Consider the following 26,051-nt stretch of genomic DNA (forward strand, 5'->3'; position numbering starts at 1 on the left):
ATTCTAGACGAAAATTTCAGATTGCACTTAGAGGCTTTTGCATCTGAACTCTTCGTATATTTCACATTGTTTGGTTCGTTGCAATAGCGTTTTGAATTTACCTACAATGTGATGTTTGACCATATTTGGTCTTTCTTAATTTTTGGTCTGTACTGTACAGTGTGTTCATGCTACAATGCAAAATACAGATATTAACTTAAAAGTAAAGCATTCTTGGTGTTTTGGTCATGTTGCAATATAGCCTGTTTACACTAATAGATAGAGGTGACATAATAGCATATTACATGCTTTGAATTCCTCATATATAGCTATGCAGTGTTCTAAGCAGCTTGGATGGGTCGCTGTACGTGATGCAACATTTATTATAACCAGAGACTTAATATAATAAAGAGACTTGAGACTTGACTTGGACTCTAGCTCAGAGACTTGTGAGCATCTCTGAGTATGTATATATGTATATATAAGAATTAATAACATTTATAAAAGCTTTCTTTAGCAAATTTACATTTCTACACTACCATTCAAATCTTTGGGGTCGGTAGGATATATATATATATATATATATATATATATATATATATGTGTGTTATATAGTAAAATATTACTATGAATTAAAATTTCAATATATTGTAAAGTGTCATATGATCCTTCAGAAATCATTCTAATATGCCGATTTGCTGCTCTAAAACACATTTTTATTACTATCAATGTTGCAAATATTTGTGCTTCTTAATATTTTTATGAAAACTGCAATGCATTTCTTTTTTCAGGATTGCTTGATTTTTATAAAGTAGAAATTGTATTTACTGTCAACTTTGATCAATTTAATGCATCCTTGCTGAATAAAATAAATGTACTAACCCCAAACTTTTATGGTTGTTTTAATGTTTTCATGATGCTTTTTATTGTGCAGGCTTCCCACAGGCTGAAAAACTATTGAAATGTCTATACTAATTGTGCATTTCTTTATACAAAAGAATCTGTTACTTAATCTGAAACAGTGTGAAAATATACAAGTGGACACTTTTCATGTCTTTTGGAGGTTTTTAGTTTTAGTTTTGGTTCCTCATATTTGTGTGTGTTTGTTACAGAAATCTCCAGCTAAGAAGTTGGGTCGTGCCATCAGTAAATCCTTGGGCTGTGTGCCGAGCAGAGAGCCGTCCCACCCCGTCTACCCAGAATACCCTGAGAAACCCCTCAACCTGTCCAATATAGTGTAAGACAGTCACACGCACACACACACACACACACACACAGAGCCCTCTGTCTGTGGCCATTTTGGAAGTGTCGGGAATGTTTCTATTGGTTCCTGACATCACATGATCACATTGTCTCTGTGGACACATTGATGAGGGTCAGACACGATCACTCGTCAGAGACCGAGAAGGAGTTTGCTTTTATTATCTGCTTTCAGACGTGAGGTCAGTTATGATTTTGTCTTCATTCTGGTGTCTGTTTGTCTCGATCTGTCAGTTTTTTCCCAGGAATCATGCTCTGTGTCTCTCTCTGTTCTGTCTGTGTTGCTTCAGTCTCTTAGTTTTGCATGACTGACCTGTGTGTGTGTGTGTGTGAATTTGGGTCAGTTGAACAGTATAATGTTTAATTTATCCTGAATGCATGGGTGTATGTGTAAGAGAGAAATTCTGTAAGTGTCCATGAACTTTTATTAACATCAATTCAGCTTTTAGTTAAAAGTATACTTGAGTGTATAATCACCTTATTGTTTTTTTGTAGTTCACTACAGTGTGACAAATTAAATGACATTTTTTAAAAATTATATAGATATTCCTTGTCTATCAATGAATGTGAAACTATGCATGAATAATAATGAAAAAATGTTGTTTAAAATAGTTATACATACATATCTATATATGTATCTAATATACATATTTTGAAATATTCAGTCTTATGTTATGTAAACTTACCTTATGTTATGGATTATATATTACATAGCCCTGCATCTTGAAAAAAAGTCTGCTGATTTGAAAGAAATAAACGTAAAAAATAAAACTTTCCATTACATAGAGCTTCTGTCTTTCTTTCTTTTTTCTTTCTTTCTTTCTTTCTTTCTTTCTTTCTTTCTTTCTTTCTCTTTTTGTTTAAAAAAATAAATAATTTAAAATGTAATATATATATTTAAGTAAATATGTGTGTATGTATGAACTTTAATGTACTTAAAATTACAAATCAGACACATTAACATAAGCAGTGAAATGTCTATGAACTGAACAAATATTTGTAACCTGACTTGGAAATTATGTCTTTTGTGTTTTTTTTTTCCTGGTGATTAAGGGATAATACAAAACTTCACTTCACAAATGTTTGTCAAAAGCAAAAAAAAAAAAAAGCTACAAAATGCATCATATTTTGTGAGTAAGTGTGTTGTGTTTAAGCAAAACGGGCATTATTTTTGGAATCGGCACCTTAAAAATGAGTAAGAAGCAAGTATTTGATTTAATTCGGTCGATGTGATGTAGGGTGGTGTTGACCCATGTGATTGTGTTTTTTTCCTCTAGTCCTCCCCGTCCAATAGGAAACATGAATGAACCAGTCCTGCCTCCGTCTGCAGGCTCCAGCCCCACGAAGAGGTGAGCATCTGCTCTTCACCTTTGACCTTTCAGATCAATCAGTTCAAAGTGTTTTATATGTGAGAAATTAATTATTTGTTTCGACACTCATATATTTATTATTTCCAATACACACAGATTTCAAAATATTTCTTGTTATACACAGTGTTGCGATGCCTGTAATCACTTGTAAAATACAAACTAAAATATTTCCTAATAAAGTAAATCTAGCTTATTTTTATAATGTCATATATTTTATAATTTCATATATTGGTTATTGACATTAAAAGCAATTACAAGTTTAATATCAGCATTTTCAGGGTCCAATATTAAAATTGCCAACTCTCTCTCTCTCTCTCTATATATATATATATATATATATATATATATATATGTATATATATATAATTTTTTTTTTTTTTTTTTTTACATGCCTTGAAACGGTATTTACATTTTCATTAAAAACAGTTGCTACTATTACTACTACTTGGGTGAATGGTGAACAAACTAATCTAATTCTGATTTCTCTGTTAAAAATTGTGCTTGCTCATTTTTAAAAAGCTCTCATACAATAATTAATAATTCATGAGTAAAAATAAATGTTTAATTTCAATTATCAACAACACTGTAAGATTGGTAGGTGTTGTTATTACAACTTTGCTGGGAAAAAGAAGTTTAAAAATAAAATAAATACTTTGAAAAACATTGCATATATTGTCTTTTAAAATATAGTAGCCTAGTTTTATATGGTAAGGCAATTTAATGAAAACATTTGACCAAATATCAGGTTTTAACTTTAGAATTTTTTTCTATTTTTTTTGTTTTTGTTTAAAATGACTAAAATTCTACAGTTAAATTGATTTGCAGTAGAAGGTCACATCAGGATGGTTTGGCTGTAATATTACGCCCTCAATGGGGAAAAAATGACTTTAATAAAATGGTAAAATTATATTTTAATGATGTTTTCATGTGTACTTTTTTAAATACAGTACATATAAATTTGTACAACACCACCAACCATTATTATTAGGAATCCACAATATTGGATTTGGCCTATATCAGATATGCTGATAATTTTCAACTCATTTTGGCCGATTGCCGATACCGATATATAATTATTTTTAATTATGGTTAGTTTTTAACAAGAACTTATTTGCTAGAATTAAATAAACAAAAATAAAGTTATTTTATAAAGACAGTATATTGCAGATTAGAAAATAAGTATAAATAAAATGTATATTAGTCACTGCATATTTTTCAGAAAGATGCAATAGTAACCTCAACATTTAACATTTGTAAGTGGCCTAAAGAAAAAGAGTTGTAAAAATTCTGAGTTCATAATTTATTGAAAAAATATAACACATTACACATTAATGAATAAATCAGTAAGTATATATCAAATAATTTAAAGTGTCATGTTTTTAATTTTTTTTAAACTATAGCTTCTGACCTTTATCGGGCCAATGCCGATATTTACATTTAAAGCCATTGTCAGCAGATTCCAATATTGGTCCAATAATATCGTACATTCCTAAAAATTATTAAATAATTAGTATTTTAATAAATGTCATTTTTTATTTGATGGAACATGTAAATTATGTTATTACATTAATTTTGGAGCATAGACACGTTGCTAATACAAATTGCAGTACAGTCTCTCATACAAAACCTGTTTGAGTCTGTAATTTGCTTTTTAATTCAATTTGTATGTGTAGACCGCCGACTCTCGCCGCAGCTCAGCGTCTGAATGAGGAACATGCTCTGATCGCAGCGTATGTGAACAAGCTCCAGAGCAGCCCACGGTGAGTGTGTGGGTGTGTGTGTGTGTGTGTGTGTGTCTTCTGAGGTTATTGTAAATGTAAATGTAATAATGTTTTCTGTGCGTGTTTGTAGTGCGTTAGACAGTCCTACCCGAACAGATGAAGAGCACAAACTCATCGCTCGTTACGCCTCTCGTCTGGCCACGGATCCTGGACACACAGGAGTGAGTTACACACATTTACTATCTCTCTCCAAATTATGCTCACTACATATTTACAAGATGCCTTCTAGGATTGAAAAAACACTTAAATCGACTTTTAACATTACGTTTATCATCAAAGAAACGTTTAGGTCTCATTTTGGGACAGTTAAGCAAATGCACACAGTCATATTTGTCTATTCCTGCTCTTGTGTTTGACAGAGACCTTCGGACGTCACCTGCGACACCAACAAACAGCAGAGAGATCTGATCATGCAGCTGGAGAGCAAGAACCGGTACTCACGCTCATGAAGATTCACATCCAGTGCTTTTGGATTTCAGTCTCAGTGAAAGAGTGTTTGAAAGGTAATGCTGTGTGTGTTTTCAGGGAGATTTTGCAGGAGATCCAGCGTTTGCGAGAGGAGCATGAACAGGCATGTCAGCCGACTCCAGAGAGAGTCCAACAAAACCCGACCCTGCTGGCAGAACTCAGGCAGCTCAGGTACCCCTCACACACACACACACTCTCACACTCACACAAACACACATACACACACACACACACACACACTCTCACACAAACACACACACATACACACAACATACACACACACTCACATACACACACAACATACACACACACTCACATACACACAACACACACACATGTTGGGTTTTTGATGTACAGGGACTTTCCATAGACATAATGATTTCTATACTATATAAACTGTGTATTCTATCTCCTACCCCTGAACACAAGCTTCACAGAAAACATTGTATATTTAAAAAACATTGTTTAGTGTGACTTCTAAGTAATTTTCCTCATAGAGACCAGGAATGTCGCCACATGGTCAAAAAATGACACATTTTAGCGATCCTTGTGCAGACATTTGGGTTTTACAGCATGCAGTTTATCCGGACCACACACACACACACACACACACAGATATCAGATAGCATTGAAACTCAGATGTCTTTTAATCATTTTACTAAACTTGAATTTGAGTAACTTACATCAAGTTAAACTAAATGAAAATGAGAAATGTTTCCTTAGCAATTAAACTGAACTGAACTAACTTGTTCTTGTGCATTTTTTGTATCATTTTGTATTTGATAAAATTAGTTGATGCACTGTGAATTAACATATGACCAATTATACTTTTATTAAATAACTTTAACAAATGGATAATAAATGTAAATATATATATATATATATATATATTGAAAATAATGTCAATAATGTATCTTTTAAATAAAGTTTTATAATAATAAATAAAAATGATGGTAATATTTTACAATAAGTTACCGTTTGTTAATATTTTATATATTGTGTATATAATAAATAAATATATATATATACACACACACACATATACACAGCTGATGACTATATATATATATATATATATATATATATATATATATATATATATTTATAATTGTTAGGTCATGTTAATTCTTTACCTATTGTTAACAAACGGTAACTTATTGTAAAATATTACCATCATTTTTATTTATTATTATAAAACATTATTTAAAAGATACATTATTGACATTATTTTCAAAAATTGTTGGGAAAATGTCATAAAATCCTAAAATAATTTCCCCCTCTAAATCACTGGAAGAAAATGTTTTTGATAATGAAATTAATTAATAAAATTATTAATTACATTACTTTATTGTCTAGACAGTTTTCCTTTTTGCCATTATTCTTCTCCCGTTGGACCAGTTCCAGTTTAACTTGTGTAGAATTGTGGAAAAGTGTTTAATTCTGCTGCACAAGTTTTGCAGGGTCACATTTTTGAAAATATTCCCTCAAATATATGTTGAATGTATATTAAATGCCAAAAAAAAAAAGGACAATTGAAGCGCTTCTCAAAATGTAAAAATAAATCTACCAAAACATGTTGTAGTTTAAATCTGAATGATGGTTTTGATTTAGGGCTTAGGTCTAATAAACCTCATTCTCTCAGAAGTTGTGTTTGTGTGTGTTTCAGGCAGAGGAAGGATGAGCTGGAGCAGAGGATGTCGTCTCTTCAGGAGAGCAGGAGAGAGCTGATGGTGCAGCTGGAAGGACTCATGAAACTACTGAAGGTACAGCACACTCTTTCTGCTGCACTGTGATATTTCAGCCACTGGAGGGCGTCACTCTCTTTAGAGTTTATCATCTGAGCTGCTGCCTTCATCTAGTTTCCCACTTTTCACTTCTTCTCTTTTCGGATTAGAGTTGATAGAGTTAATACTTGCTCTCCTCATCTGTTTTCACTCCCTGTGTTCTTTTCCTCCATCTCTGTCCTGTTCCTGCAGGATGAGGAGCAGAGACAAGCTGTAAGTGTGTGTTTTACTGTGCATGTCAGAGAAATTACTGTGTGATTTCATAAAAGACTCATTTTGCTATGCACATTTAACACAAATAAATATGTAGATAAATGGAGATTTAGACTGTAGAATAGCACAGAATGTTTTTAGAATAGCAGTTTTTGAATCGTGACCCTGGTCCACAAAACCAGTCTTAAGTGTCAGTTCTTCGAATGTATACATAATCTGAAATCTGAATAAATATGCTTTCCATCAGTGCTTTAAGTGGGCTGGTACGCACCAGTACTCAGTACCGCCACTTCCAAATATAGCTCTTGAGCGTACCGCCACCTCTCCGTGCGGCCAGAACGTGCTTTTAGCGTACCGGTACGCTCATTTGGACATCTGTTTTAATAGAGGTTTTAATCCTTTGCCTGCGCTGCCGCTTTTCAGAGCGCCCTTCACAATGCACACTTCCTAACTCGCTATAATAGAGTACCGACACCTCTTTTGGGCCACTTAAAGCACTGATTTGAGTCAGTTTGGGGTATGCGAATCATAGCTGTATATGGATAGGCATTTTTAACTAATTTAGTAGCTAGTTCTAATTACGTTTTCCAAGCGTGTTTAGGTGCGTTATGTGAACTCGTAATTTTTGTTTTAATTATGTGCCTTTTAACAGTATCAAGTATATTCAAAAACTGAACAAATCGTGCCTAAAAAGTGCACGCATCTAGGCTAATGTAAAGTTACATGATGAAGTCATACTTGTGCGGTGTGCATTTTGAGTGCGTTCTTTCACTGCATTATTCGGTGTATACAAATGCATTTATGAATGCATGTGAATGATCACAAAATTTGGTTAGAAAATGTGTATATTTATATCATTTTATGTAGTTAATATCACACGAAGAGTGCCATTTCAGTTTTTCTCCAAAAACCAGCATGATTAAAATGTGATATTAAGTTACTACAAACAATAATTTAATTACAAATACAAAATGTTGCAGAATAATGTAATATATGAATGAATAATAGCCTAAAGAACCTTTGTGCCAAAAGGGTTCTTTCTTGTCATTATAGAACCCTTTTAGCATAAAAGGTTCTTTGGAGTTGAATAAAGAACCCTATGGTTCTATATAGAACCCCAATGAAACCTTTTTTCTAAGAGTGTGTTGTCATAACGTTCACCTTGGAGATTGAAAATGTTTCTTTTTTGAGACCCCAGGAGCCCAAATTCAGACCCAGAACAATAAAACCCACAGAAGAGGTGGGAGTTCAAATTAGGAATCTTTATATTACTAAACTGCAGGGAGAGGAAGAGTAGATATAAGTCATGATCTGCAAGATTAACCACAATCTGATGTGATCCGACCACCTCAGAGAAAACCAGTGTTGAGCTGCTGCAAGAGCTTTAGAAGCACAGCAGAACAGCAGCTTCGCTTCGCGAATCATTTGAGTCAGTTTGCGAGTTTGCAGCGGGATTGCGAATCATTTGAATCAGTTCGGGAGTTCGGAGCGGCTTCGCGGATCATTTAAATCATTTCGAGAGTTCGGAATGGGTTCGCGAATCACTTGAGTCCGTTTGGGGATCACGAATCATTTGAATCAGTTTGGGGATCGCGAATCATTTGAGTCAGTTTGGGAGTTCGGGGCTGGATCGCGAATCATTTGAATTAGTTTGGGAGTTCGGAGCGGCTTCGTGGATCATTTGAGTCAGTTTGGGGATCGCGAATCATTTGAGTCAGTTTGGGAGTTCGGGGCTGGATCGCGAATCATTTGAATTAGTTTGGGAGTTCGGAGCGGCTTCGTGGATCATTTGAGTCAGTTTGGGAATCACGATCATTTGAATCAGTTCGGGAGTTCGGAGCAGGTTCGCGAATCATTTGAGTCAGTTTGGGAGTTCAAAGCGTGATTCATTTGAGTCAGTTTGGGAGTTCAAAGCGGGTTTGCAAATCATTTGAGTCATTTTGGGAGTTCGGAGTATGGAGCGTGATTCATTTGCACATTTTCGGGAGTTAGGAGTGGGATCGCGAATCATTTGAATCAGTTCAGAAGTTCGGAGCGGGATCGCGAATCATTTGAATCAGTTCGGAAGTTCGGAGCGGGATCGCGAATCATTTGAATCAGTTCGGAAGTTCGGAGCGGGATCGCGAATCTTTTGAGATTCTGAGATTGAGATTTAGTACTGCTTCAGACTCTGAGTACTAAAAGAAAAAAATCAGAATCAGCTGACTCGCTAGCTGACATCCCACCAAGCCGGAATGATATCGCTGGAGGTCAGACGCAAGCTAATGAAGAAATGCACTAGCTCTTTCTAAGGGTATTTTTTCTAAATCCTTTTGCACATTTTATTTATGTTCAGTAGTTCTTTCTAGCTCAAGCAAATCCAAAAACTAATAAAACGATTTATTATGAAGGTCGCCTGTTGACTGCTGTATATAAAACCCCTTCAATATAGTTGTTGTTACCTCAGGGGATGAGGGGAGTCATCAATAATAATAATAATAATAATAATAATAATAATAATAATAATTTGCTAAAATAGAGTACCGGCACCTCTTTAGGGCCACTTAAAACACTGTTTTCCATTGATTTATGGTCTATTAGGATCTGACAATATTTGGCTGAGATACAACTATTTGAAAATCTGGAATCTGAGGATGCAAAAAAATCTAAATACTTAGAAAATCATCTTTACATTTGTCCAAATTAAGTTCTGAGCAATGCATATTACTAATAAATAATTATGTTTTGATTTATTTAGATTAGGAAATGTACAAAATATCTTCATGGAACATGATCTTTACTTAATATCCTAATGATATTTGGCATAAAATAAAAATTTATAATTTTGACCCATACAATGTTTTTTTAGGCTATTGCTACAAATATACCCCAGAGATTTAAGACTGGTTTTGTGCTCAAGAGTCACATTTATGAGTAAAATAAGGTACTACAACATTAAATGTAAGTTGCTATGTTGCTAAATAATCACAATGCCATAGTTTGAGTTTACATGCCTCAAAAATCAGACAATCACATAAGTATATTAACTAAGGTTTTTATAAAACATAGCAGCTTCAGAATTCACGCTTGGGGTCTTGACTGAGTGTCATTTATCTTGTAGAACTAAATGTGTAAGTCTTTTCACATTAATACATTACTACACAGATCTTATTTTACTCATAAATGAAAAATTGCTATTGTAAAAATCCACAGAAAATTCTGGGCTGGCCTGAAATTAACATTTGTGATTGATTTTTTTTTATTTTTTTTCTATAAATTTAGAGTATAATTTACTATATTTTACATATATTTTAAGTGACAAAAATTGACAAAAATAACAAAATCCAGTCAAACCAATTTAGTGAAATAAAGTGTATTCTTGGCAGTGTTATTGTTGTTATTAGTAATAAAGCTGAAATATATGTGAAAAACATTAACTTAAAAAAAATAAAAATAAATGTTGCCTTGGCCAATAACTGAAATAAACATGTTAAAGCTGAAGTACTAAAATTACTCAATGTAAATCAGAAAAAAATATAAAATTAAAAGGAAATATTAAAAGACAGAAACTTATAAAAAAATAACAGAAGCCAATAAAATGGCTAAGAATGTAACTAATAAAAATACAACATAAAATTACTAAAATAAAAGCTGATCTAAAATGTGAAATTATACTATTATAGTATATAAATAAAATAACACTGCTCACTCATTTGTAATATTATAAAAAAGGGACTACCGGTAATATGATTTCCATCTATAAACCTGCTGCTTGTAGTATTTTAGCAGTGTATTAGTACATGAACATGGGGATATGAAAATGCTCTGTTTGAGTGTGCATGTGAGACAAATTGTTCAGTGTCTCTTGCTTGTTTATGTGAAAGTCCCTTTTTTTCATTTAGATGTATTTATCTCTTTCTTTTCCTCCCGATATTTATCTTCCAGTGTCTGCTGTAAGCTCACAAAAAATATGAATGCATCTTTTTACGTGTTAGTAGTAGTAGCACATATTTTAGGACTTTGTAAGTTGTTTTGTTTCAGCAATCCTTTCTTTGCCATTTGCTTAATTTTCAGCCTCTCTTATTTCAGTTTGGCTTTAGTTTTGATGTGAATATGCGTTCACACACAGTCAGATTAGTCAGTAGTTTTTAGTGCTAGCAGAAAGGTTTAGCAGGTGTATCTCGTACAATATGAACTTTTCATTCTCTCTTCAGGCTCAAGCCGCTGGCTCCTCCCCCAGCCACGCCTCCCCTCGTTCTATGCAGATGCCCATTCGCTCTCCCTCATCAGGCCCCACCCCCACACAAGGACACGTCCCCACCCACGGGCCCCAGGACTCTTTAGCTGGAGTGGGTGGAGATGTTCAGGAAGCATTTGCTCAGGGTAACCTCTTCATTTATCACTTTAACACAAAAGAGAATACTGTGTTTTTTATTTTCTGACAAGCAACAAGCATTTTTGTCGGTCACATGATTCAGATTGTGAGTAGCCCCACCCATAGTGACACCTCATAAATCCAAAATAGTTAATCTGTAGATTAGGCAGTTCATGCATCTTTTGTAGTGTGTAACAATTCAGTGATTTGAGCTTTTTTTTAACTCAATAAACTTACAAAACATACAGGACCTCGCAGAAACCTGCGAAATGATCTTCTGGTGGCAGCAGACTCCATCACAAACACCATGTCTTCACTGGTCAAAGAGCTCAACTCAGGTACGATCACGATGCATTGTGGGTAATCTGTGTTCTCACAGCTATGACAGAGAAATGGTGTGAGAATTTCAGGTTACCCGTTAATTGAAGCAGACACACAATCCTTTTCAGTTGGACTATATTAATAATAAACTAGCTAAACTACTAAAAAGTAAACACACACACACATTTTTGGACATTCTGATGCCATTATAGCATTTGAATATAGAGATGTAAATGTATTGGTTTATGAGGGTTATTATAGTTAACTAAATCTGAACGCATTTAATATTTTGTTATTGAAATAAAGCTTTTAGGTGACATTAAATGCCAAGCAAACATTTCTCATTTTCGTTCAAACACTTGATTTATTAAAATGTTTAAACTGAAATACAGATTTTATAAAAGATATAGATATATAACATGCAACAAAATTACTAAAACTGTAACTAAAATAAAATAAAAAATCTATTAAAAATTACCATAATAAAATCAATGATATTATCTCAGTTATATGAGTACCTTCATTACCTGTTAAATTAGCATTATTTATATACTATTATAATATTTATTAATCTTTTTATTTGCTTTAATTTGTAAATTTTCAGATTTTATATCAATAAGTTTACTTTATATTTAAGTAATTTTTTTTTAAGTGCATTTCTAATTTTAATTATTTTTGTACAATTAGATTTGAGCCTTTTATTATTTTTTTAGTTTTATTAATTCTAGTACTTTTAACTTATTTTATTTAAGTTGGTGGCCAAGGCAACTATATTAAAATAAATCTAATTAATATTATTATCTCAGCTTTATTTAAATGAAATAGAACGATTTGTATTAAATTTTTTAATAAAATATTAAACAATAAATATTAAAACAATAGTTAAAATTATTAAAATGTCTCTAGACAAAACATTGTTACAAAACTGGAGTGTATGCTTTTTGATTAATTTATTTTTTATATACAAACAAAATATAATATTTTCTGTTGTCTTTAGTAGAAGATGGAGAAGAGGATGAGAGACTGCTGCAAAATGGCAAAGACAGAGGTATTCCCCTCCACATCAGAACTACATTACCCAGAATGCATCTGTGCTCCTGAATGCAGACCTGGTTACATGAACATCAAGGATTTCATTATATTTATCCTCTCTGCACACAACAAAAGCTCATAATGTTTTATGGGGCGGGGGTGTGTGTGTCTGGCGTGTGTCTGTTCTGTCTGAGGGGGCTCGTTAGTGCTTAATTACTCGTTAGTATTAACGAGGAGGCTGTTTATGAGTGTGTGGAGGGGTGCTGGATGTTTTTTTAACTACTTCCTGTAGGGTCAGAGGGTTCCAGCACACTGAACCTTTATGAGCCGAACTCGTACTGGGAAACACCTTCATTATCGCGCCTGTTCTTTCTCTTTCTCCGCTGTGTTCATTCATCTCTCCATCCAGCTCATGTTTTATTGGTCTGCTTCTGATGGCCTTTCTCTGCTAGTTTCAGACGCCATCACTCAAATTAGGCTCTGAGCAGAAGTTTGCTCAAAATTGCTGGAGCTGGAATCGTTTACTGAGTGAATATTTCCTGGAGAGCAGCACTTAAAACATGTTTCTGGTAAAATGCCCTAATGACTATTAGATTATTGATCATTATATATGTGTACTTATGGTATCTTGCATTTAAAGGCTCATTTTTTTTTTTAAGAATTTGTTTGAAAAATGTGTAAAAGAAAATTAAAATAGGATCTCAAACTAAATTAACAAATAATTTAAACTTGATATTTCTGCAAATATAAATTTTTCAATTATTTTAAACAAACACATACACACACACCTTTCAGGATTTTGAATGTTTTACAAAAAATCTCTTTTATTCTCACCAAGGCTGCATTTATTTGATCAAAATGCAGTAAAAACAGTAAAATTGTGAAATATTCTTACAATGTAAATTACCCATTTTTTATTGTATTATATTTTAAAATACAATTTATTCCTGTGATGCAACACTGAATATTCAGCATCATTATTCAGTCTAGTATGATATCTAGTCTTCAGTGTCACACGATCCTTCAGAATTTTTTTTGATCAATTTAATGTGTACTTGATGAATAAAAGTAATAATTCATTTAAAAAAAACTTACAGTTGGGAACATATGTACATAAAGAAAAAAGGTACTGTATTAGTTCATGAAGCTGGTGTCAGCAGTTTATTTTTGTCATTATTTATGCATATGATAACGAGGGGCTCAAAAGCCAGCTGTTTTATATGCACAATTAGAAGGTCTATTTAATTAAAACCCTATGTAGGTTAAACAAGGGTTAGGTATCAACTCAATTAGTTACTGTACTTAGCTGAAGCAGCTTTACTAATTCCAGATAAGAGAATTAATGGATCACCAGAGACTTCCAGACAATGTCTCTCTGTGTCTGAATATTACAGCTTTTGCAGTATGTTAGCAGATATTATCTTTATTAACCCTATTAAGTCTACTGCATCTTATTTAATGGGCAAATTTCTATGGCCTTTAAATGATCAATATGTTTAAAACTGCAGAAAATCCTGTTATACGTAATATATACTACATGCATTCTGTCACCTGACTGATCTTTTATGCTTTTATAGCAAGTTTGCATTTTAGTATAATTGTAAATATGTCCACCTTCAGCTTGTGGATCATTTTTTTGCTTTAAAATCTTTACTGATTATTGTCAAGTATGCATAAGAATAACTTTTGCCTTGTTTGTGTGCATTGTTAGCAATTAAATGCTTGACTGAAGCAACTTTGGCTACTTAATTATACATGCATAATTTATTTGAAGAATCGTGTTCAAATCTGAGTGTCAAATATAATCAGCATGCTTTCCGGGAAGTTTTATTTGTTCACCTCTCAATCAACATTGTATTGCATTGCATCATTTTTGGATTATAAAACTAAACATTTAAGTCTAATCTTACTAAAGACGTATTATGGCCAGATATAGAGTGACAACATATTTGTATGCAGTTTATGTAAGACTGATCTCTTTGTTTTACATTATAAGCTGTTAGAATTACATCCTGCTTTTTGTCCATATACATATCAGAGTAAAACTGAAATGTTTCCCCTCAAAAAGCTCCGTATTCTCACTATATCCTACTTTTTGAGCCTGATGTATCAGATATGACACAAAACATTAAGTTTTAGTTCCATTCCAGGAAATTCTTCTTCTTATTTTTTTTGCCTATTATTTCATATGTGAGGTTTTACAATGTTAAAGTGAATCTTTGACATTAAAATTATAATTTTGAGTTTTGTTTTCCAGGTTAAGACAAAAAATGAAGCAAGCAGTGCCATGTGAGTATCACCCAGCATTAGATCTGTAGGTGTGTTGAATAAACACATTTTTTATTTTTTTGCATTATTTCAGGTGTGGCATCACCATGCAAACACATCACCACAAAGACAATGACCTCTGAACCCAGACTCGGCCAATCAGAGCGTGTTCAGGGATTTGACTTCCTGAGGAGTGCTTGAGAAGGAAAATGTTTTGTTGTTTTTAGTGTTTTTACCCGTCTTTGTTTTTAAGATAGAGATGCAGTTTTAACGGTCTGTGTTGCGGACCTGCTAGTTCGAATAATTATTCTCGTTTGAATTTTGTAGCTGATTTTGTTCAAATTTGAAAGCTTTTGAAAAAACAAACACCCAAAGACGTGTCAGATCTGACGAGAACGAGACTAAATGGACTGAGGTTGGAACGCAATAGAAAGTGATGCATGATTGATGGACGAGCGTGATGAGTTGATTGGCTGGCTGGGGTATGTGGGCGTGGTTTGTTGGATGTGGGTGTGGTCATGTTGTTTTCAAGAATGAGGTTGCTGCAAATGCAGTATAAATGATTCTTCTAAAGAACTAAATTAAAGAAAGGGTCGAGTTCATTACTGTAATTTATTTTTGATTTTTTTATTTATTTTCAGTAGACGGACAGCATTTTAGCAGCTTTTCAGTGTACATTTGAGGAAATATTTTGGTCATTTCAAATGTTTGAGTTCAGAAGTCCAGTTCAGCATTTATGTATATTTAAGATCAAATTGATTTAGTTTTATAGATTTTCAAATAGGTACATTAATGAAGAGGTGGATGTACTGTGCTCCTATTACTGGAGAGGTTTACTAATCGTTCATTTTGTTGATTTCTTTTTTCTAGAAGCAATGTTTGTAGTCAATATTTCCTATGAATGGACATTTCTTACCTACAAACATTTGCGTGCACGTCTGACCTGCTGTGTGTTTTTCTGGATGTGTGTGTACTTGTGTGCCTTTCTACAGTTGTGTGTTTTTGTAAAGCTGGAATGTGAATCATATTGATGCCTTCATTTCATTTTAATCTTAAATATCTGCCAAAAATGACTTGGTGGTTTAGTTTGTTTGAAGTCTTTCATCATATTTACTCTTGACTTTTGGGTTAAACTTTAGTCCATATTTAGTTTTTTTTTCTCGCTAAGTTAATTCATGGAGTCATTTGTTTCTGGACCTCTGCATCATGTGATTCTACCTGCGGTACATGGGGCTTAATGACATCACTTCCTGTGCCCTTCGGATCAAGATCTCTTCTGTGAAAGTTTGCTGGTTTGGTGCAGGAGATCATTACGGTGCCGGTAGCCGCAGTGTTTCGCTCTTTGCACCGAACAACTTCAATATTTTTTTAAGAAGCAAATTTTACTGAAATGAGGCTGTGATTTACATGCATGTGATTTCAAGTGATGATTTGTTGTGTTCAGAATAAATGATATCTTGAAAACAAACCAAAAGACTGGAGTATTTTTTCTTTTCTCTTTAATATTGACCCCTTTTTCCACTACGGAATAAAAAAAAATTACAATTGTGACTTTTTATCTCACAATTCTAAGAAAATTTTAAATTGAGAGATATATACTCTGAATTGCGGATATAAAATTGCAATTCTGAGGGGGGGGGGGGGGGATAGGAATTCTCACAATTAATTTTTGTATATTGCAATTACAAAAATGTTTTCAAAGAAATAAATTAGAAAAAGGGTAATTGTGACTTATCTCAGAAGTTGGACTTTGTTTCTCAAAGTTCTGAGAAAACAAAATCTAAATTGTGAAATAAAAATTCAGAACTGCGATAAAAACTTGGTCACAATTGTGAGGACTGAGAATTGCGAGAAAATTCTTAGTCGTCTCACAATTCTTTGTGTATAACTGAATTGTGAACTGTGAGGTTTAAGCACATTTTTTTGATAAGAAGTTGCAGATATTTTTGTTTGGTTCTTGTTTGTATTCTACTGTGGAAACAGATTTCCATACTCTTGTAATATGATGCTCTCAGTGGTTGTGGCCATATTTGCATACTACTTCTATGCACTAAAAGCATGTACTTCTCAGTATCTTCTCTTTGTATAAGTTTGTATATATACTTCTCTTTACTCTTTGTAGGAGTTGCATGTTTGTTCTGTTGTCACAGTATAAGTGAGATCTGAGAGCTGTAAACTCCTCACTATGAGTACCTGTGTGTGTGTGTGTGTGTGTGTGTGTGTGTGAGTGTGAGAGAGAGAGAGAGAGAGAGAGATGGGCAGTCGGAGGGTCTCGGCACGCTGCCAGCGTGAGCAGGCATGACGTGGAATGAATTTTAATGAGAGCAGCATGAACAGACGTGTACTCTGGGGGAAATCTGTGTGTGACAGAATAAGACGCTGCAGAGATTCACTCAAGGACACCATTCCTTGCATGTCTGTCTGTCTCTCTCTCTCTTACAGTTATATTATTCTGCATTTGGCCCGTTGGAGAGTTTAAGTCCCCTCAAAAAAATTGTACCATGGTTATACAAATGTATTACATGGTACTGAATGATTGGCATTTTTGCTTGGACTTTATTTTATGGTGCCCTTGTTAAGGTATTTATACATTTAAGTACAGAGTAATATTAAAGAACTACATGCACTGACTATATGGTTAGGGTTAGGGTTAGGATGAGGGTTTGGTTTACACTTGTATTTAATTATGCATAATTTATTGCTATTACCACAGTAACGTGTAATAAGAACACTGTAAAATAAAGTGTTACTGCATCTTTATCTCTCTCTCTCTATATATATTTATTAGAAATATATAGCTATATAGGCCTATAGAGTAGAGAGCACTATTTATTAGTGGTGTGTGGTGGTGTTTTAAAATTGAGGAGGCAGTTATATATATATATATATATATATATGAATATGAAAAATATGTATATTTTGCATATTAAAATAGAAACACATTGTTTTACATTGTAATAATATTTAACAGTAATACCGTTTTTAATGTTTTTTTTTTTTATCAAATACTTATTTTAATGTTTTTGACTTATTTCAAAAACATTTTCAAGAACAAAAATATGGTACACATTTTCCTTGCCGATATTCTTTGAGACCCTGACTGACCTTCAGCGGTGTGTCAAATTACACTGTTAAATTAAGGTATAGCAACCGACCTGTAAGTAAAACACAGACATAACATAGAAATGTTTAACTAGACGCGAAGAAAAGTTATAATGCCTGAAAAATCACGTGTTTCATCGATCTCTCCAGCGTGCGCAATTACTGTGACGTCACTGCTGATCCAGATCTAACGGACTCTAGGACCCCGCTATAGCTCCTTCCCGCTGACGGGCCTCTGCGGCGTCTGAAGCCCTAGACGGCGGAGCGGAGCAGGCCGGTGCCGGTGCCGGGGAGGGTCAGGACGGGGAGAGACGCGGAGGGAAGACGGGCAGCGCGCGACCACCGGAGGGTTCAGGCCCGGGGCTGCATGGCGAAACGGGTAATTCACGCAGATATACACACACACCGAGCTTTTCTCTAGCATATGAGGAGGAGGAAGATGACGATGATGATGAAGATGATGATTTCAGATCTGCGCAGATGTGCGACGCAAAATCCAGCAGCTGCTGCCTTAAAAGAGTTCTCTATTCTCTCCGCTCGCCTGAGTTCATATGACATATTAATTCAGTTCAGTTCGCGAAATGAATGTGTGAATGAAGCGAGCTTGAAGTCTGTGAACCGGCATTACACTTCATTATCAGGATTTAATGCAATATCTATCAATAACTTTGACTTTATCTTAACTTAGAGTGTAACTATTCCTCTTCCGTGAGAAGCGAAGGTTAAAAATAACTGCAAGCTCTTCTGGTTGATTTTGAGATGTTAATTCAAGCGAGGCCTCTTTCAGGATTATTCGTGCAAATGTGATTTATTGCAAAATATGTTATATTCATTGGTTTCTGATGTTAATGAGGTTTCAAATATTCATAAAATACATTTATAAAGCATGAAAGCTCTTGACCTATATTAGTGTATTAGGCTCATGGTCTATTATTAACTGTAATTTAATATGCGTTTTTTGAGTTTGTGTTTATTCATGAAGGTCTGTCCACTGTGAGGACACCTGTGTCAGGTGTCATGTGTGGACTGTGACCCCCAGCAGGTCACGCTTCTGACCACTCGTGCAACTTTGTGACAACCTTGAGCTCTTTCTAAATGCTCAGAAATAATAGTAATATTACAGCAAAGGAGCACGAAAAAATAGAAAGCATCTGGTGGTTTAAAAACATTATGAAGAACATTTAATAACATCAAGAACTTTGTAATCTCCAAAGAGTGAAATACAGTGAAAAGGTATTTATTTTTATTTTTAATTTATTTTTTTGATAAGATGATGATCCTGTGATGAACCTGAATGTGTTGTAAAAACTTTATTCTGGGTTTTCCCTTTCATTTCTTCTACTTGCTCATTGTTTAACATCAGAAACGCCCTATTGTGTGTTTAGATGGATTTGAAATAGAGGCCAGGCCGAATTTCCTTTTCCTAATGGCTCATTGTGTGTTTAAAAAATAGCCTACTTAAGTTACATTTAGTAGATGTAATTAATTAATCAAATCGTTTACAAAAAGTTAGTCTTAAATTTCGTGTATTTTTCATTAATGTCAACTAATGATTTATCAAACATTAGGTATTCTCAAAATAGGCCTGTTAAAAAATTTCTTGAAGATGTCTATAGACTCAGTCTTGGCAGAAAAAAGAGCAAGTTTTTACTGATGAAGAGCGATTCACGTCATCTTTTACATTTTTGCAAACATTAGGTATTCTCAAAATAGGCCTGTTAAAAAATTTCTTGAAGATGTCTATAGACTCAGTCTTGGCAGAAAAAAGAGCAAGTTTTTACTGATGACGAGCGATTCACGTCATCTTTTACATTTTGCGTGCAAGAGTTTTTTTTTTTTATCAAATCTAATTTTATGTGAATAAGATGACAGCAAAATCTTTTCGCTCATAATCAGAAAAAAACTCCTCATGTGGTGTTTTAATGATATGTCGGAGCTTTTTAAATGAGATATTATGTGAAAATGAATGAGATGTTATAAATACACGAGAAGTGCGCTCGTTTTTCCAGCGCGTCATGGAACTAACGCGTGTTGACGCGACGCGACGCGGCCGCGTTATAAAGCGCAAAGACAAGCTGGCAGGGATTCAACGCCCGCCATGTTACAGACTCTCCACATTAAACCACAAACTGGCTGCTGTTTGTCTTCTGTGGACGCAAATCAAGTCTTTTTTGATGTGATAAGACAATCTTGCCTCATTTATACCAGGGGATAATGAGGGAAACATTATAGATAGCCTACTTGTGTTTCCTGTTGTGCTCTTACAAGATGTGTCGCCTTTCATAGATTTTTGCCAGAATAAATCATCAGATTTCCTACAACCATGCACTCTCAATATATAAATGTCAATTTTTCTCCAGAAATAAATTAATACGGTCGTTGTGTTTGGTTTCTTAGGGAGAAGGAGGATTTGATGGTCAGAAGGTGGATCAGTTTCATCGCCACAAAAGTCCCTCAGCATTTTAATGTCTTTTATTTCATTTGCGTTGATTTCAAATGCATCGATCAGGCCTGTAGTGTGTTTTTGTTTCATCATGCCTCTTGATCTGGACTGTGACGCAGCGGAGAACAAAACGGTAAGAGCCACTGGTTTGTGTGTGTGTGTGTGTGCTGGGGAACCGAATGGAAGCCGCCTGACACGGGCAAAGTGAGAAGGACACACCAGGCTGCGAGTAAAACACACCTATTTACAGCGTCTACGAGGTCTAAGAGACTAAACTAGAACGCTCCAGTTAGAAGGCTGTATTCAGCGAAGCGCGCGCTTTTGCATTGTATGCACGCTCTTTAATCCGATTTCGTTAAATATGACGCAACGTTCTACTTTTGACGCGTCACTTGATTGGCGGCGCAGATACTGCTTTGCAGTCGGCTATAAACTAAAAGACGTCTGAAAACTGTTTAAAAGAAATAAACTGTTGAGAAAACAAATACTCTGTTCACAACATCTAACAAAATACTTGTATTTCCGTGTAAAACGTTGCTTGTTAGTTTAAAGCCTTTAAATAAAGTAGCCTACATTCCTTACGAAAATTAACCATGCTTTTGCTGGAAATTAAACAACAAAAAACATGGTAATTATAGTTAAACCATGGTTGCCAGAAACTAACAATGATTTTGCCACACTAAACATAATTTAACCATGGTCTTTGTAGTAAAACAATATGGTTATACCAATGGTAATCAAAACGCCAAAAAAAACTAGAATAAAACCATGGTTAATTTTCATAAGGGATGAACGACCTCTTAATTCTCCAGAATGTTTTGATTTGAGTATATCTTGTTTTTATCGCTCATGTAAGGGGCAAAACAATCAATTATTATAAATATTAAGTCGATTATGGAGCCTTTTTTTGCACAACACTCGATTTTAGAATAAATGTGGTGTTAATAAACACAAAACAATGCTTGGAATTTGTTAAACAATAAGAAAAATGAAATGCCCTTATAATAAGCAATATATCAAAGGCTTTCCAATCTCATTAGATACAAATTTACGTGTAAATAAGTTGAATAAGTTTTACCAATATGTCATATGAACGCTTTGCGCAAGTAGCCTAACGTGAACACAAACGCTCGCTACGCAATCACAATTGCTACAAGGGGGCCAAAATGATCTTAAATTAGCATTTTTACCGTTCTTTTTCAGATCACACTTAAATAATTGGACTATGTCCATTTTGTCTTTGTATGCATGTTGCGCAAAATGTTTTTAGCCTAAAAGCAAAAAAATCTAGCCTATATTAAGAAAGATATGTTACACATGTATTATAGCTGCTGTACCTTAAGTTGTAAGGCTAGTAATGTATGTCATCCGAGTTGCAATAATCTAAAATTATGGCATTAATTTGATGTTATTGTAGCATTTTTTGTGTTATACCTGTATAGGTCCCTGTGATGACAGAACTAACCAATTTAAACTAATACAATCTCACCTCAGTGCTAGTCAAATGTTCTCTTTAACTGAAATGGCCCATCTTTGGAATCAGTAGGCGAAATAACCACATGGATGATTAGGGAAACTCATTAAAATCACGGATGAGTATTAACCTGGAACCCGTCAGAGAGAGAGATTTTACCGTCCTACTGACCTCAGGAATCTCGAGAGAAACCGCCGCAGTGTCATTGAGGTTACGACTGTGGGTGTGTATGAAACGCTCTAGTAACTCTCCGTAACTCTTCATTTTCCAGTTTAACGGCCGTTCAGTTATTATAAATCTGTTTTCAGCTGTTGGAGCAGCACACAGCCTCGGTAGTTTACTGTATGTACGTTGGCCTTACAGTGTTTAGAAAGCCTTGTCTAACAAACCTATGCAGCTCGAAGTCATGTGAGGTGAGGCTTGTGGTAGGTTTTCATGTAATATTGTCGGTGAATTAGTTTTACGGTGTATTTTGCAGGGAAGAGAGCCAGTTTACATCTAAACCTAGCAATCTAGTAATGATGTGAGCGATTTCCAGTCTAAAGATCTGTGTTAATGTGTATTGAAAGACAGTACATGTTGGGGGGGTGAGCTGGTTAACTGTAGTGTTTTCATTGGGTTTTGCACCAACTTTGGTCTGTTGAGCAGGTGAATCAGTTACTAGAGCTTTAGTAATCGATCTTGCGGAGGGCAAAAGGTGTGTTTGAGATCTGGGATGTGTGTGTTGTTTGCGTTGTATTGTATTGCTCTGCTCATTCAGATGCCCTCTGTGAACCCGGCTTAAGTTATTTATCGGCTGATATAGTATTTATGGCAGTGATCATATCAGTGTTTGCTTTGGCAGAGAAAATCGACCCAATTAAATGAGGAGCACACACATTCAACACTTGTCCTGGATATGCTTTATTCTAACTGAAAAAAAATGTTTGAAAACAAATTTTACTCATGTAAAACTCAATATGAATTCATAATTAGCCATATTTGTGTCGGCATCCATGCTTTTGGTGTTATTGTGAATGCTAATAATAGGATTTCAACAGAGGATTTGAAAAAGAATGGGAATTATTTTAATTATAATACTTCGATTTTTTTTTAATAAAGCAAATATAATTTTTTAAATATTATAATGAATTATATAGTCATATATATTATTATATATTTAAATTCTTTTAAATGTTATATTTTCCATTGATTTCATTTGGTGCCTATAGGACAGTGTGGAGGTGTATTTTATTAAATCATATCAGCTTTTATATATATGTGTGTGACTTTACCTAAAGATGGAGAGCGGAGTGTGTGGAAGAGAGAGAGAGAGGTGCTGGACCCAACAGATTCATTACACCAGGGAACTTCCTCCTGTTCCCGGCCCATTCTGGTTGCTTGGCAACAGCAGTGGCCCAAAATAACCCACTGATGACCGAAATAATCCGGAGATGACAAAAGCAGACACAAAATGTCTCCGCGCTCTGATGTTCTGATGTAATACTCTGCTTTACTGTTAAACACTGACATACTGAGTCATGTTGTAAAACAGCCAACCTATGACAATTACAACTAATTATTATATTAGTACAATTACTACCATGTTTAGCTCTGTATTATTTAATATAAGGCACTGAAAGACTGCAGTAAATCATACGATATTTAATTATGCCATTTCTGTGTGATGTTTGTGTATATACTGTGTGATGTTTGTGTGTGTATGTATATATATATATATATATATATATATATATATTCTGTTTGTTTTGAAATGACTCTTGATCAACCTTTAAGTACTTTTCAAAATAATTACAAATGATTAATAAATCAAAATAATTATCTGTTAAAAATGAATAACTAGTTATATATAATATCATTAGAAATGTAAATCTAATCAAAAATACAGTAAAATAAAAAGTACACTGTGAATTGCGATTATACATTACCGTTCAAAAGTTTAGGATCGATACGATTAAAAAAAAAAATGTTTTTGAATTAAAAAAAAAGTTTCTGCTCACCAAGGCTGCATTTATTTGATTGCAACTACAAAAAATATAATATTGTGAAATATTATAACAATTTAAAATAACTGTCTGATGTCTGTTGTAAAATGTTATTTATTCCTGTGATGTGCAGCTGTATTTTCAGCATCATTCCTCGAGTCTTCAGAGTCACATGATCTTCAGAAATCATTCTAATGTGCTGATTTACTGATCAAGAAACATTTCGGATTATTATCAATATTAAAAACAGTTACGAAGTTAATGTAAATTGATCTTGGTATTCTTTGCTGGCTAGAAAGTACAAAAGAACAGCATTTATTTGAATAGAAATAATTTCTACTATTATAAATACTACAATTGTAGTCTTTAAAACACAAAAGCCTTCAGGTTTCCCACTGTTTCCTCAGATATATTTGGTATTTAGCTGACATTAGTCTTTAGACTGTGGTTACGGTTCATCACGTCTCTCTTGATTGAGGCTGAAGTCTTTGATTGCTCCATTACGCTCCACTGACCCACAGTCGGCTAATATGATGCAACACAGATGAGTGGAGTTCATATCACGTTCATTGGTGGTTTTCATATCTCTAATGGACTTGAGGTTAATGTTTAATGACTATTAACATCCATTCTGGCAGTTTCACACACACACTCGTTTGCAGAAATACTCCCCGGGTGACCCCTGACCTGTGGGGACTGATTAAACTTGATGTTGTCTCAAAGGTTAGGACAGAACGATTCATGAGAGACACGGGAGGCTTCTTGAATTAGATCTGCACAATGTGTTGTGGCTTATGGTTGTGTGTGATAACACTAGCGGATAAATAACATTAGTCGGCACATGGTTGCCGGGATTGTTGCCAGGGAAATGACCTCACGGTTTTGTTCGGTAGAGCAGCATCATGACCTGCTGGAGACAGTTGCTAAGCAGCATTTTCACCTTAGTAACCGCTCTCATCAGACTGGATCCCCACTGAGAGAGTCCAGACGGATCTGCACGCGCGCACGTGTGTGTGTGTGTGTGTGTGTGTGTGTGTGTGTGTTTGTGAATTTGTCTCTGGAAAATATGCTCCTTAAAGTCCTTAAATCTATTTTATTTTATTATTTTATTTTGTTTATTTTTATTTTATTATACACTCATAGATCTAAGTCCTTCATATTAAAGTTCCTTTATTTTAGCTTATTTAGTGCTCATAGATCCTTCAGTTTCATTTCTTTTTACTTTTTTCTTTCTTTTCTTTTCATGGATTAAAGTCCTTCAAATTAAAAATCAGTTTTATTTTATTTAGTTTTATTGTATGCTAATAAATACTTCAAATTCATTCATTTATTATTGTTATTCTTTTATTATACACTCATAGATCAGAGTCCTTCAAATTAAAATTCCTTTTAGTCAATCCTTTTAGATCATTTCCCCCTTTTTATTATTATTATTATTTTAATAAAGTCTTTCAAATTGAAATTATTTTATTATATAATAAGTTCTTCAAAGTACAATTCCTTTTTTATTTTATTATTTTGCACTCTTTGATAAAAGTTCTTAAAATTACAATTGTAACATTTGAAAATTATTTTGTTTCTAATAGTATTCATTTATTTTTATAATATTCTTTTATTTATTATATAGGTGTGATATATGTATAATATTGTATTATTACATTAAATGTCAACTTAAATTATATTAAAATAATAAAAAATTAATTAATTCTGCAGAAATTTGTCATTGGTAGGTGTTTTTTTGCTGAAGCAGTCATCGCCTCACTCATTTTCTTCTAGAGAGAAAATATTTTAATGAATATCTTCTGTGTCACTATTATCTCAGGTTACAACTTCAAATGAAAAAGAAAAGTGTGTTTTTATGTGTGTGTGTGTGTGTGTGTGTTTGTTGTAGTTCTGATGTGTTTGTGTGTTTTAGAGTCCAGAGGCTAAACAAAAAGTGTGTGAGGTCACACATGAAGAGAGAGTGACGGACACACCAACACGAAGAGTCGGACGACCCGCTCGAAAACGTAAAGCACCAGGAGTGAGTACATGCGTCATACACACATACTGTGTGCACAGCTACGGCTCACACACATGAACACAGCTTTAGAAAACATAATAAAACACTATATTTGCATAGGATGTTCACTGCCTTGTCTTCTGTATGGCAGTAGTTCTTTGGCATGCTTGTGAGCTGATCTGAATGTCTGTGAGCCATGATTGAAAAAGAGCAGC

The 26,051-nt window shown here is 34.1% G+C and overlaps 2 protein-coding genes across 14 annotated transcripts in view; both read left to right on the forward strand.

The window, feature by feature from the left end:
- The window catches only part of LOC127984204 (dystrobrevin beta-like), a 30,276-nt gene extending 13,972 nt beyond the window's left edge, over positions 1-16,304 (forward strand). For 2 of the 8 annotated variants that reach the window (XM_052586736.1, XM_052586741.1), the window contains 11 exons: positions 1,092-1,216; positions 2,517-2,588; positions 4,283-4,369; positions 4,461-4,551; positions 4,750-4,823; positions 4,916-5,029; positions 6,525-6,621; positions 11,049-11,217; positions 11,458-11,547; positions 12,528-12,578; positions 13,015-14,664. In XM_052586736.1, the coding sequence (XP_052442696.1) occupies positions 1,092-1,216; positions 2,517-2,588; positions 4,283-4,369; positions 4,461-4,551; positions 4,750-4,823; positions 4,916-5,029; positions 6,525-6,621; positions 11,049-11,217; positions 11,458-11,547; positions 12,528-12,578; positions 13,015-13,046 (1,002 nt within the window). In that variant the 3' untranslated portion in view covers positions 13,047-14,664. Of the gene's footprint in view, positions 1-1,091; positions 1,217-2,516; positions 2,589-4,282; positions 4,370-4,460; positions 4,552-4,749; positions 4,824-4,915; positions 5,030-6,524; positions 6,622-6,834; positions 6,856-11,048; positions 11,218-11,457; positions 11,548-12,527; positions 12,579-13,014; positions 14,665-14,819; positions 14,852-14,924 lie in introns of those variants that run through there. The other 6 variants (XM_052586738.1, XM_052586739.1, XM_052586740.1 and 3 more) reach the window with 6 other exon arrangements.
- A 1,767-nt stretch (positions 16,305-18,071) lies between these two features.
- dnmt3aa (DNA (cytosine-5-)-methyltransferase 3 alpha a) overlaps positions 18,072-26,051 on the forward strand; it is a 46,697-nt gene continuing 38,717 nt past the window's right edge. For 4 of the 6 annotated variants that reach the window (XM_052585768.1, XM_052585769.1, XM_052585770.1 and 1 more), the window contains exons 1-3: positions 18,167-18,311; positions 20,330-20,508; positions 25,750-25,857. In XM_052585768.1, coding sequence (XP_052441728.1) covers positions 20,398-20,508; positions 25,750-25,857 — 219 coding nt within the window. In that variant the 5' untranslated portion in view covers positions 18,167-18,311; positions 20,330-20,397. Of the gene's footprint in view, positions 18,312-20,329; positions 20,509-25,749; positions 25,858-26,051 lie in introns of all 6 variants that reach the window. The other 2 variants (XM_052585767.1, XM_052585771.1) reach the window with 2 other exon arrangements.

This window comes from Carassius gibelio, chromosome B20 (genome assembly GCF_023724105.1).
Source record: "Carassius gibelio isolate Cgi1373 ecotype wild population from Czech Republic chromosome B20, carGib1.2-hapl.c, whole genome shotgun sequence".
Taxonomy (NCBI): Eukaryota; Metazoa; Chordata; class Actinopteri; order Cypriniformes; family Cyprinidae; genus Carassius; species Carassius gibelio.